This window comes from Siniperca chuatsi, linkage group LG22, assembly GCF_020085105.1.
Source record: "Siniperca chuatsi isolate FFG_IHB_CAS linkage group LG22, ASM2008510v1, whole genome shotgun sequence".
Lineage (NCBI taxonomy): Eukaryota > Metazoa > Chordata > Actinopteri > Centrarchiformes > Sinipercidae > Siniperca > Siniperca chuatsi.
The window spans coordinates 427,889-442,247 of NC_058063.1; the positions used below are offsets into that span (position 1 = coordinate 427,889).

Consider the following 14,359-nt stretch of genomic DNA (forward strand, 5'->3'; position numbering starts at 1 on the left):
TGTGTGCAAGTAAATGTAGTCAATAAGGTAGGTTGTCTTCATTTATCATATGACAATGCTGTGATCCCAAAAATTAAGATTCTACCGTTTGTATTCTCTTAGGGTCCTTTGTGGGGCCTTCCCATGGTGAGACTTTCCCAAACAGCTTCCACCCTGGATCCCTCTGCTCCACTGGCTGACTGTTCTTCACCCTCCTGGCAAACAGGCTCCTGAGAGATGAACAGAGAGGGGGAATTAGATTGGAGGACAAATAAATTAGGTCATTATGCCACAGAGCAAAAAGTGGAACACAAGCTCTTCACTGGGTCACTGTTGGGGAACCCAGAGCTGCAATAAGTGTGTGTGTGTGTGTGTGTGTGTGTGTGTGTGTGTGTGTGTGTGTCTGTGTCCTCACCACTACTTGAGCTCACTACTGAGATAAGCTCACAAAAGGAATCTGTGGATTTAAGAACAAAAGCGTACAGGCCACCAAGCGTTTCAACAACCTATGTGACATCATGTGAGCTTAGCACGCTGGTCATGGTCATAGGACTAATAAAACTAGGTGCAGATCCCATTACACAGCAGCATGCTACATGCTGCAATACTCAACCATTATGGCTGCTAAAAAGGGTTCACTGTCCCATTTAGCTAGCTCTTCCTTTTATTCATTCATCAATGCGGTACAGCCACAGAGCTGTGAGCGGGGGCTTTAATTAAAAGCCTGAATAGAGCCTAGCTGTGAAAAGACATGAATAAACTGGTCAAATAAAAGGCCTCTTCTGACCAGGCCACATGCTGTATCCCATCGAGAGGCAATTCACCTTGGCAACTGCCTTATCTAATGATTTTGACTGATCCATTGATAGGAATTATTTGCTATATTTAACATTAATAAGCCGTTGCGCTAAACAAGTTGTGTTACCACTTGGGCCTAACCGAGTGGACCCTGGAGAGTCGGAAAGGAGGTCTGACTACACAAGTTGTCTCAGTTGGATCAATTTGACCTTTTACCAGCTGACTGCTACTCAGCCTGTCCCAACCTCTCTGAGTCGCCTCAAGGATAGTGATGACATGAAACATGCTGTCAAACACTGAGCAGACACATCTACAGGCTGTGCTCACTAATAACTTGTTGAAACCTAATTTCCCATGATCCATCCATCCCTTTCCATAATGACAACCATAATAGTGATGTTGCTGAAGAACTATACAAAGGATACATTTTGTTTCTTGCTATGAATTTGGAGTCAGGAATAAAGTGATCAGATTTAGACAAAATGTGGGAAAATGAAAAACCTCACTTTGACATTGTCAAAATTACACTAACTGGCTTAAGGAAGGTGTCATACCTAAATATGATATTTTAGCTACTGATTGGTTTCGAATTCTACACAAAGTAAATAGTGAAACATGTAATTTTAGTTCCAAGAGAGTTTAGCCAGAAATGCACCAAATCACAGGTATAGCAGTTGTGCTTCCCTGTCAATCATCACTGTTTTCTGGTCAGTGCTCCACAATGCAGCTACCAGTCAAACCATATCGCTCATTACAGAACTATCTGCACCAATCCCACAGGAATAGCACCTGGCTGTGTGAGCATTTTGGTAACAGGATCACAGTGAAATTGCAGGTCACTTGATGCACTCAGGACCAGAAAGACTTTTGGTCATATACAACCATTACAAAGCACATGGCTAAAAAACAATGAAGAAAATTTAAGTGTCATAGTCACTCTCAAATTACTGTTTATATTTTGCCTTTTTTAAAAGATTGTATTTTTGGCATCTTGACAGCAGAGATACAGACAGGAAACACAAGGAGAAAGAGAGGGGTATGACCTGACCTCCCCGGCTGGAGTCGAACTGGGGATGTTGTGGTTATTTGGAATGCATATTAACCACTAGGCCACCAGACCCCATATTTTGACCCATTAGCTCCAGTAATTTTTACCCACCCCCCAAACAAGAAGTCGTTTCATTTAATTCAGTCAACCAGCTAAACCAGAGAAGGATGCTAATGCTCATGTACAGGCCCAAAAATGCAGAAGCCTGAAGAACTTTCTCAGCATATTAACATAATGGGGTAGCATCTTGAAACACAGTAACCACTGCTCTTAACACATCCACAATCTGCACAGAGCATCCAATAACCCAATTATTTGTATTTAATTGCCATGCTCATATGTGCTGTATAGTTTACAAGGCAAACATAAAACATATATATACTAATCCTTAAGCGTGTTTAAATGTGCAACACTGCCTCTGAGATGCTCACCTTGCAGTGCGTTGCATGCGTTGTAGAATGTTCATTGATTAACGCTGCAACTCATCAGCAGTTACTACTTACATTATGATTACAGTGTTGCTTCAGGGTTATTTATCAATTATAGGAGGCAACAATTCTGAAGTCACAAGAGATGCAGAGCATTATTGTTATAAAGAGTTGGTCGATAACACACGATATAAAAAGATGCCACTTGCCTAAAAATCCACAAAACTTATATTTTGTAAACAGTAATACCACTATGCTGAATGTTGCAACCCTTGGAAACATCAGGTTCACAGCCATGGAAAACAGCACAAACTAATAACTTTTACAGCTAACTAGCTAGCCTAAAAGAAATGGTGAAATGTTTTGACATAAGCATCTATAAACAGATGTATTTCATAGAAATCCTTATCAGGAGTATAAAATAATCTAGCTGTATGTTAATGTTAAAGTTAATGACCATGACAGCCTGAAAACAAAATGACAACAACCTGGTCTTTTCTGTCCCCCAGTTATTTCATAAGTAACTAGTTATAAGTCATACTTAACCCAGATCATATCTAGGTTTGAATTTCACGAAAGGTATGCATGTTCACAGTCAATGACAAGTCTGCGTGAGCCAGTATGGCACCTTTAACATTATTTACTTTCCAGTGGTAACACCTCACTCTTGCTTCTCTCATAGTGGCTTGTTTTGCGTCAGTCTAGCATATTTTCCACTTTGCTTACTGATACCGTAGTACACAAAGATAATGCAAGCAGTGGAAGGTATTTCCTTCCTCCAAACATCAGAACATCATGTTTTCAGCTTTCGTATATGCCACCAAACAAATGTCCACAAAGCAGAAACACGATTTGCATTCCATCCAGGCCAAATATGTCTCAAAGTGACAGCTGAATGGCTGTGGCTATGGTCGAATGCTCAAGTGGAATGGCTAGAAAATCCTAAAGGGCTGGCAGAGGTGCTTGTTTGTATGTTGAATTCAAACTGAGGCTTTACACTGCACTGGTTTATGGTCAAGTCTCCCAAGAATATTAGGATTTCACAACACTTGTGTTCAGTCTTGTGTCTGCAGATAAGGTGATAAGGTGTCTCGGTGGTTCATATGCTTCGACTAATAATGAGGACACCTGGCACAGAAATACCAAACAAGCTAGTACAAGAAGAGGGAAAGCAGAGTACATTGACGCAGAAAAGGTTTCAGTCGTAGTCATCTGGACACTGTTTTCAGAATCAAGCCGAAACATCTTGATTCTGAAAACAGTGTCCAGATGACTACGACTGAAACCTTTTCTACGTTAGAACACTCCTGATCGAATGAGGGACTACACCACCAGAGTACATTGAGTTTTTCCCATCATAAAATGCATCAGTAAGCAGAGCATAGGGGTGCTACAAGCTGTTTTTTAATAAAACAGTCAAACAGAATACACTAACTCCAGAGACCAGTGTGTATTTAGTACAACAGAAAACAGGCTATCTACCACAAAAGCCACATTATTCAACTTCTGATCAAAACTCTGTTGCCTGCATACAAAACACGGATAAATTAACTACAGGCCACAGTGGTTAAGAAATGTCAACCATAAAACAAACTTTTTATGTCATCTGCTGGTTTGAGTTATCCTACCTGTCAATGTACAGAAGAAGTGATGGGGTTGCCATCCTGCTCTGTCACCACAAAACACTGAATCAAAATCCTCCTCCTCAAAAAACACAGAAACAGGTTGAGCTTTCAAAGTAAAGAGTAAATAAAGGAGAGTAAAACCTCCTGATGAAATTAAAGCTCTCCTTCAGTCAAGATTCAGGTCCATAGCTACCATAGTTTTAGTTACAGAGAGGAAAAAATGTCCCACGCAGCCACTATGTTCAGGCAGAGTGAGATTGCGGAGAAACAGGCAATGAGAGGCCTGACTTAACAAATGGGAGGGGAGGAATGGGTGTGAGGAGAAGGAGTCTGAAGGGCACTGAGGGAATGAGTAACTTCTCCATGTGAGGGAGGAGAGATAACATAAAAAGATAACTGGACAGAATAGTAAGGGAGGGAGGATCAAGGGAGGTAATGCCATTTAACACATGATGTATCACACTAAATATAATTGTTTTATTTAATCTAAAATCAATTACAGTAATAAAAAAATAGTTTGCTTCTGTATGACTTATATATTCACTAATCTACTATACATACATTTTATACATAACACGTTTTTGAGTAACCTAACACGGAAGCGGCAGATGGCCGCCCACCACTGAGTCTGGTTCTGTCCAAGGTTTCTGCAATTTTTACCCAGGTTTAGAGTGTGAGGATGATACTTTTGAGGGAAATCAATCAAACTTAGAGGGTATGCATCAGTGTCACTCTTTCACATGACCCACCACCACTGAATGGCCAAACAAATCTGCTGTGACCCACTGTGATACAAATACAATTAAAAGCCACTGAAATCAACAGTAATCTGTGTGACAGACAGGACAGTGGTCTGTAAATGCTGTATCTTTCCTGACACATATCAGCACCACTGAAAACTGAAAGTGTCAACTTTTCAAAATACTAAAAATAAGTACTAAAAATAAGGATGGACAATACATTTCTAGTGTTAAGCTGTGTTGGGCAAGTTACTTGAAAATTGTAATCAAATACTCATCACATATTACTAATTGAAAAAGTACTTACTAATTACTCAGCAGCAAAAGGCATTTGTTACATTACTTATTACTTCTGTATTTAACACGTGTAGAAATGGTGGTTTAACAACCAGGCAACTCTACAATTTGGAGGTATTTACTGACCTTTAACAGCTAGCTTAGCCTCAGTGACTGCACACAGCTCTTCAAAAGTTCCCCAGCTGCAAGGGTCACACACCCTCCATCTCTAGGTGACTCCTGAATGTAGGCATACCCATGGCTAACAATACCAAGCCAGTGAAGAACACACAAAATTTGAATAAGACAACTTTGGAGTTGCATTTCTCCTCTTTTGGCAGAGGCTAACTGGCTTCCCCACCTCAAGCTCTGCAACAAGCTAACAAGCCCCGGACCAGTCTGTCAACTGAACGCAAAGAGACCAAACTGATATTAACACACCACCTAACTCCTGGTAAGACAGTGAACAAGCCTACCCCCAAATGTCGAAGAAACACAGCGTTACTGGGATCTGTAACTGTAATGCAACTACTGAATTTTTCAAGGGTAATCAATTACACTACTCGTTTTGGGAAAAAAGTAATCACATTACTAAGTAATGCTTTACTGCCCAAAAGTTGGTGCTGCTCGGTGCATGCTAAGCATGTATAATATTTACCATGTTTATAATTTTAGTTTAGCATTTAAGCATGCTAACATTTCCTAATTAACACTAAACATAGTACAGCTGAGGTTGATGTGAATGTCATTAGTTGTTCAAGTATTTGGTCATACCCCAAAACATTGGACAAAGTCAAACTTTGACCTGCTGGTGGCACTAAACGCTGAATAGTCAGAGGATCACCAAAGTCATTAGTATTCATCCTCCGGGTACCATGGAGATATATATATATATATATATATATATATACCACATTTCATAGCAATCCATCCAGTAGTTGTTGAGATATTCACTCTGGACCAAAGTGGTGAAACAACCAACATTGCCATCCATAAAGCCTCACCGCTAGTGTAGCCAGACTGGTTGTCAGTATCAGCCCAGAAATTCTATACCGGTGCATCTCTACTAGAAAGTTTTATTTTAATGCATGTAATTTAATATTACATGGATATTTTCTATCACATGTAATAATCCTGCAATGAATACTAAGGGCGTGTTGTTCTTTTACAATTTATTACCCAGCTCTGTAATGCTATAATTCCAGGCTTTAATTACAAGTTTTAAAGCACTCTGTGGGTCTTACAACCTTGTCCAAATCCCTCACACACATACACTCACCTCATAAAACAACACAGCAGGTGTCAAGTTACAGCTGTGAAAAGAATTGTCTACCAGCAGCCTGGTCCAACAATTACAAAAATTTGACTAGGTCCTGTAAAATGCCCTTCCCTGTTCATTCAAGGAAAACTCTGGACCTCAATTGGAAAGTGGAATGTGGCAAAGCAGGTCATTTTGGCTTTGTCTGATCACAATCAATACATTGTGATCTGGTTGCTTGCTGTTCTGCTCTCCAAGCTTATTGCTTTTTGGTGTGCTCACTGTTTCATTCAAATTTCTTAAGTTATTCAATTTCCTTTCTCATTTTTATATTTTAGTATTTTGACTTTGTAAAACCTTCAGTGTAGCTGGGTTCCTTCTTTAATTTTAGCAATGTCTCATTTATCTGAGGAAGGCTCTCTTGACTATGACCTCTCTGAAAAAGTATCGCCACAATGAAAAAACTGAATTTAATTATTCAATTATCAAAAGAGTTACAGATTACTTTTCTGTTGATTGAGTTAGTTAGTTGACTAATCGATATGTAACTATCGTTTCAGCTCTACAAAATACTTTGTAAAAATAAACACTGAAAATCACAAAGACGACACCTATCAGAGACTAAGACAGAGAAATACATTAAAGCAATTTATGGTTGTACATATGCTCTTGCCTTATTGGTAAATACATTTAAAAACACTGGGTGGCTAATGGTCAAAACACTAAAGTAATCACAGACTAAAATACTGTTCCCCCAGTTGCTTTGTCTGCAATATATATGTATCTGTTTAAGAGGAAGGAACACCACACCTCCAATAACACACATACAGAATCTGGAAGTAACACTTTACATGCAACAGCATGACAGTATCCTCTTTACAAACAGAGCAGCAGTGTGGCCCCCTAGAATGATGCAGTGTCCCTACGGGTCAATCAGTAACTTTAAAGCAAAATTTGTAATGCTGCATGGTTTTCTTGCAGGAAATTCCTCAGCTAAGACGGTTATGGTGGGATTTGGGGTATTGGAACATGATGGGCGATCCCTGATGAGTAAAGGCCAAACTGTTTTTCTGTGAAAGCATAAATCACCTGGTTTCGTCAACCAGGTTTTATTGGTGTGTTTGTGTGTTGGTCTCTGTTATTAATCTTCCTGTCCTTGCTTTGAGACAACTTAGTGAGAGCCAATTCACTGAAGTGATACTGCAGCAAGAATATGCAGAGCCTTAAAACTAAACTATACTAATGTTGTGCCATGTTACGCAGAGGAAAGGGACACATTCTGGGTGAGCTCTAATATGCAAGAGTGGTGGGAGGGGTGAGACGGATGTCTTGGCTAAGCAAGGTTTGTAAAGCAACTTTGAGCAATGCTTACTTCTGTAAGGCTATAATAAGACTTTCAACAAAGAGCCCATGATGAGAGGAAGTACAGAAACTAAAAAGGATAATTATCTCACTGAGGCTGCCTACAATGGTTTTATTTTTAACCATTCATGGCAACATAGCACTTGTTACAGAATCTATCAAAAAATGACAAATGAAGGTTAATTTATTGCTTATTATATCCAGATGATGGACTGTGCAGATAGATGAAAAGTTAATGAAAAATATCTACTAAAAAAGTGTCATATCTAAATCAGTTGGCTCATTTTGTTTTATGGTAAAGTAGGGACATTTTTTTATTTGAAACTTTAAAATGATTGGTCTTCTCCCTATGATCAGTAGTTGACATTAGTGGTAACAATTTACTTTAAAAAAAACCCAATTTAGCATTTATAAGCACTACATAAACATTTAATAAATGGTTTATAACACAATATAAAAAGCTTGTTGTAATCAGCTACAATGATTTGGAGCGGGGGCTATTTATGTACAGTATTTTTCAAATATTATAACATACTATGATAACGGATTTTATATTATTACAGCTGAGTTTTACTAAACTGACATTCATTATCCGTTTATACCCAGACTTCCACTTATGGGTGTCCACAGGAGGAGTTATAGTTGTTAACAGATACTAATAATAATTAAAAGCTGCAAGCAGCGATGAACAGGCCCTCACACTAGGCGTCGCTGCCGGAGGTTGCATGACATGGCGCTGAATTTGCACGTGTTCTGGACGCTGCACGAAGGAGTTAAATGTAACTTCCTGTGTCCCCTCTGTGACACTAGAGAACACCCACTAATTATACGTCACGTTCCAGTATAGCAAGTGTCAAGTGTACGCCACACCCTGAAATTTTCATGTAAATAAAATGATGATTATCATGCAAGGCTCACTTTCTGTTACCAGTAGGTGGAGCAATGACTACAGCTCCTAATTAGCATGTAGATGTCCTCAGGCCGGGACTTCAAATATGTGAAATATCGGGCAGATTTGACTATGTACACTCAAGTTACAACAACTTCCTCTTTCATAGCGAATAATCAGTCGCAGCAGCAATGGCATTTGATGGAAACTCACAATCTTCCCAATGAAGCATCATCAAGGTCTTAAGACTTTGCTTTATAAATTTAAGGTGTATCTGGTTAATCTGCTGGGAGTAGTTTGTATGAGTATAGGGACTAACTTCCTGACATATGGCATGTAGATGTGTTCAGGCCTTAACTCTTATCAATTGTGTTGGAAGTTTAACAAACTCTTTCAAGAGAATTCATCGGATAGACTTAAAGTACGGAGCCTGTAAATGGCGACAAACAGCCTACAATTTCAGCTTATATTCAAAATGGCTGCCTTCCTGTTGGGTTTAGGGTATGGCTCCAAGAGGCTTTTTTGTATGTCTTTGTGGTGATATCTTGGCCACAGAAATGCTGTATCTAGGTGAAAAGTACCGCAGGGACTACTTCGCTGAAGGCTAACTTCCTGTTGCCAGTGGGTGGCGCTATGACTATTATTCAATATTGGCCTGTAGATTTCTTCAGGCTGGCACTCTTATCTAACATGTAAAGTTTGGGGCAGATTTGACCATGTACACTCAAGTTACAACAACTTCCTGTGTTATGGTGAAACATTGACATTCACCGCCACGCCACAGACACGCCTTTCAACAGAAACTCACAACTTTTAATTGCAAATTCTCTAGGAGGAGTTTGTTAAAGTATGTGGCCTGTAAATGGCAAAAAATGGCCTAAAATTGCACATTCAATTCAAAATGGCTGATTACCTGATGGGTTTAGGGTATGACTGCAAGAGGCTGTTTTGTATGTCTTGGGGTGATACATCGACCACAAAAATTTCAGAAGAAAAAGAATAATAATTCCTTGCACTACAATAGGGCCTCCGTAGCGGTCGCTGCTTGGGCCTTAACTACATTGTAGCGTGTCATAAACCATTCATTAAATGTTTATATACTGCTTATAAATGTTAAACAAGGAGGGTTAAAGTAAAGTGCTGCCACATTAGTGCTGGCTGGAATTTGTGGATAACTGCAGGTATGGCTGCAGTCAAACTGAAAAATCAAGAAATAGCAGATAGGGATGAAAGTTTTATTTCTACATTTTGTAAACATATGTGTGTATGACTGCATGGAAGTGTCATATCTAAAATGGTTTTTGGTTATGAAAAAAAAAAAAAAAAAAAAGATACATTCCCTTCCGCAGTGGACGAGTGAAGCTATGGAGGACCTTCGGGCGTGCTTGGACTGTACTGATTGGGATGTTATCAGGACTGCTACCAACAGTCTGAATGAGTTCACAGAGGCTGTGACATCATACATCAGCTTCTGTGAGGACTGCTGTGTACCATCACGCACCAGGGTGAGTTACAACAACGACAAACCCTGGTTCACAGCTAAACTCAGACAGCTAAGGTTGGAAAAGGAAGAAGCGTTCAGGAGTGGAGACAGGGACAGGTTTAACGTCTGTACTCAGAGAGACAACAACACCAGTTCTCAGCCAACGACTCTTCTGTCTAGAGCGGTCTCAGACAGATCACCAACTACAAACCTAAAGCCCCCCACTCCATTAATGACTTGCGCCTGGCCAACCAACTGAATGAGTTCTACTATCGCTTTGAGAGACAATGGGACAATCCTGACACCATCCCCCGTGACTCCATCCACCAACTCTAGCCCACCAGTTCCACCTCAGCAGGGGCCTGGCCCTCTCCACAACTACCCAGCCCAGAAGCTCCCCCTCCCCTACTGCAACAACGACTCTATCCATCCTGGAGAAGGATGTCAACAGACTGTTCAGGAGGCAGAACCCCCGCAAAGCAGCCGAGCCAGACTGTCTCTCCATCCACCTCTGTCTCTCCATCCACCCTGAAGCACTGTGCCGATCAGCTGTCTCTGGTGTTCACAGACATTTTTAACACTCACTGAATACATTCCATGTGCCAGCCTGCTTCAAATCCTCCACCATCATCTGCGTCCCCAAAAAAACACAGGACTTAATGACTACAGAACGCCCTGACCTCTGTGGTAATGAAATTTTTTGAGCGCTTTGTGTTGTCCCACCTCAAAGCTATCACAGACCCACTCCTGGACCCCCTGAAGAAAAATTGGCCTTTCACTTCAACCTCCAGCACCTGGACTCCTCAGGAATCTAGGCCAGGATCCTGTTTGTGGATTTCAGTTCCGCCTTCAAAACCATCTTCCCAGCTCTGCTGCAGGACAAGCTCTCCCAGCTAAATGTGCCTGACTCCAACTGCAGGTGGATCACAAACTTTCTGTCCAACAGAAGGCAGAATGTGAAGCTGGGAAAACATGTAAAGCCTCAAATGGGCTCAAACCCTTTTATGTTTGTGCCGGTTTATTATTATTAGTCTGCCGCGTCAGCTCAAATTCCCATGAGCTGGAATGAGCTAGAAACATGTTGGGGTTTACAATGGTCAAAGGTGGACACCCAATGGTGTCGGTGCGATCAATTAATTATGGCCATCAGAATTATCAAAGATAATAAATAACTTTAATGAATGAGAAATGATAGCCAATTGATTGAGTCTCATAAAATACACTAAACTATCAATGTGGAACCCCAATGAATAATTAAATTATTAACTATAACCAAAATTACAATTGATAGCTAGTAGGTTGAAGGATTTGGAGTTCAACATAGAAGAGGTTGGCAAATTACTCACTCGTGAAACATTAAAGAAGCCAGCATTATTATATACAAGCATTTCTTCTGGGTGCACGCCAAAAGGAATGTGTGTATGTTTCTTTGTTCTGCCTCCGTATGTCTTGTGTGCACGACCATGAACCCACGCGGTCAGAAACAAAGGAACATCGGAAGTGGGAGCTTTAAAGTTACTCTCCACCGGCTGGGGTTGTCTTTAAGGGCCAAACTAGAGGTGTATGTTTATGATCTGTTTAGGATAACGGTGCCAAGTAAAAAAGAGTTAGTTCGCAGGCAAAGACTCTGTGTGGAGCATAACATAAACTAACATCAACTTAGCGGTGGCCGAGAACTATGGTTATAATAATAACCTCACGTTAACCATGGAGAAGATCACAACAATAAAACCTCAATGAAAACCCATCTGTAACGCCACATGTACAAAAGTTAAACAGTCCTTTGCTTAGCTATATACACTGTTACTCTATGCTACGCCCAGTTGTTACGTTACCGTCCGTGGGAGGGAAAAGAGAGGTGGCTTTGGTGCTGCTGTCAGCTGGTGGTCAGTCTGTTGCAGACGAGCCAAGCTGGGAAGAACTGTGGTTCCGCTGTGGAAGCGTCTTTTTCTGTGCAGTGTCTGCTTGTAGAGATTGGAGGAAGCCAGTCGCTCCGCCTGTGGTTGTGTTTCTTAAAAGTTATCTAGCAGGCTTTGTGCAATAGCAGTTGGCGCAAAACTTTATTGCAGAGATCTAACAGGCCTTCACAACGCTGCAGTAGATCAGGGGACTTCGGTTCTGCTGTGTGTTTCTGCTCCGAGCGGATTACACGGTGAAGCCACGAGAAGAGAATTCAGGTGGGTGTCGGCTGGTGAGCAAGCCACACAGAGGGAGACAGCCATGGCTATCCGCCACAGTGAAGGATTCCAGGAGAAAGAGAGAGAACGAATGATCGCTGACCTTTTTATTGACCTGGTGAAATCCGGGTCACAGGTCATACTGGCCCATGCTGCGTTCAATGGCTCTCAGAATTGTGGGACAAAAGAGAATGCAGTCACCTGAGAAAAGTTCAATTACCAATCACCCAAATTAATGAATTCATCTGTGGAGTCCCAACAAAAACACGAAACTTGGCCAAATCGTCACAAAACTTACAGGATATTTACACATAAGTACCTGAAATGTGGGTGGCATAACATGAATCAGACTATGAATCAGAAATTGTTTTCTTCATTCTACTTGTCAAAATGCAAAAAAGGGAGATTTCACTGCTTTTGTCACGTCTAGGCCACATTTGACCAGGTTTTTATCTTTCTTTCATATATATATATATATATATATATATATATATATATATATATATATATATATATATATATATATATATATATATATATATATATATATATATATATATATATATATATATATATATATATATATATATATATATATATATATAACCTATGCTGACAAACATAGGTGAGTTATCCTTTCAAGACAATAACTGAATATCTGAATTTACCTGTTGAATAAGCTTGCTAGAGGTCCCGGTTTCTTTTGCCTGCCATCCTCTACCTGTTGTGTGACACATGACCCCGGAAGCTGTCGTACAGGACTCCATAAGTCTCTGGGGTTTCCCAGTGATGACAGCATAACATCAGAGAAGTGAGCAGCACGGCTGTCATCCGTCTCTAAGGTAACAATGGCACTGGAGTCAGAAGTGACAGTGAAATCCAATATGTCTTCATTGGACACCGATAGCTCTGTGCTCATGCTGGACACACTGCACACAGAGATGTCGTCGCTGCGGTTTAAGGCTCCGCCCCCAACACTCATCCCCGTGGTGGCGGATCTGTGGGTGGGGCTGAAGAGGCAGATGGAGTTATAACCACTCCGGGGGAAGGTGGAGGATTTGCGGATGGCGTTGCCGTCAGAGGGATCATCATCCAAAGGTAAAGTGGCAGGAGTGCCATGACTAGAGTCCAGGAGTCCGTCACCTGGGCGTTGGTGGCTATGGAGGATAGGCTCTGGAGGGTTGATCTCCAGAGTTGGGATACCAGAGTCCTGGGAAGACAAGCTGTTGCTGTCCTGGTTCAGGTCTGAGTAGCTTTTCTGGGGGCTGCTGTAGTAGATGGGGGTGGAGGAGCAGGATGGCTTGTAACTGGGCAGAACGGGCTCGCTGTGCAGGGACATGCTGGGTTCATGGCAGTGGTGGTTGGTGTGATTGTGGAGGTCAGAGGCAGTCAAGTCTTTCACTACACGGCCATTCTCCACTATGGCTCCTCCAGACACACCTTTAAAAGAATATGAAATTCAATGAGTTAGATTTTTACACATTTTTACATCAGTTTTTTACTGACCAGTATTTAATTAACTAAAAGAAGTAAAAGTTCTATTATTGTAAAACTTTAACTTAATAAATGATCAATTTCTAGTGGTGCCTATGTGTGACCTGAGATAGAGAAATAAATGATTAAATAAAAAACAAGGGGCATAAAACATTCTAATTAAAAGCGAGGCTAAAGAGGTAGGTTTTAAGTTTGTGTTTAAAGATAAACAATTTCAGCTGCTCTCAGATCCTCAGACAGACTGTTCCAACAGCTCAGAGCACAAAAACTAAAAGCTGCCTCACCAGAGGTTTTTGTTCTGCACTTTGGAACAACTAAAAGACTTGTGCAAGAGGACCTGAAGGCCGTCCTGGTTCATAGACTGGAAGCATGTCAGACAAGTAGGCTGGTGCAAGACCACAACGTGCTTTAAAGATGAGTAAAAAAGAAATGGCCGCACTGCAGGTATATATTTGAGATGATAAAAAGCAGATTTGGTGACATACCCCACGTGAGCCCTAAAGTTTAGTTCTGAGTCAAAGATGACACAAAGGTTTCTTGCCTGCTGGCTGAATTTAAGTCCTGGAGAATTGAATTTCGTGGCCAGTTTCTCTCTCGCTGAGGTTTAGAACCTATAACTAAAATTTCAGTTTTATGACCTGGTCCCTGTTTGCTTGTAGCTCGTGGTGGCATTAACGCACAAAGAAATGTACCAAGGAACTCAAGGAAGCTAGCTTGTAAACATAGATGTAAACTATGAAGCTTAAAAAAAATTTATCAACTTTTAAAAGATTTTATGAAGAAGGAGATATATTTAATATGT

At 40.7% G+C, this 14,359-nt stretch overlaps 1 protein-coding gene across 4 annotated transcripts in view; it reads right to left on the reverse strand.

Annotated features, from left to right (window-relative positions):
• The window catches only part of tbc1d14 (TBC1 domain family, member 14), a 78,258-nt gene that overhangs the window by 59,696 nt on the left and 4,203 nt on the right, over positions 1-14,359 (reverse strand). For 3 of the 4 annotated variants that reach the window (XM_044183551.1, XM_044183553.1, XM_044183552.1), the window contains 2 exons: positions 12,732-13,503; positions 86-209 (listed from right to left, as the gene is read on the reverse strand). In XM_044183551.1, the coding sequence (XP_044039486.1) occupies positions 86-209; positions 12,732-13,503 (896 nt within the window). Of the gene's footprint in view, positions 1-85; positions 210-3,881; positions 4,142-12,731; positions 13,504-14,359 lie in introns of those variants that run through there. The other variant, XM_044183554.1, reaches the window with a different exon arrangement.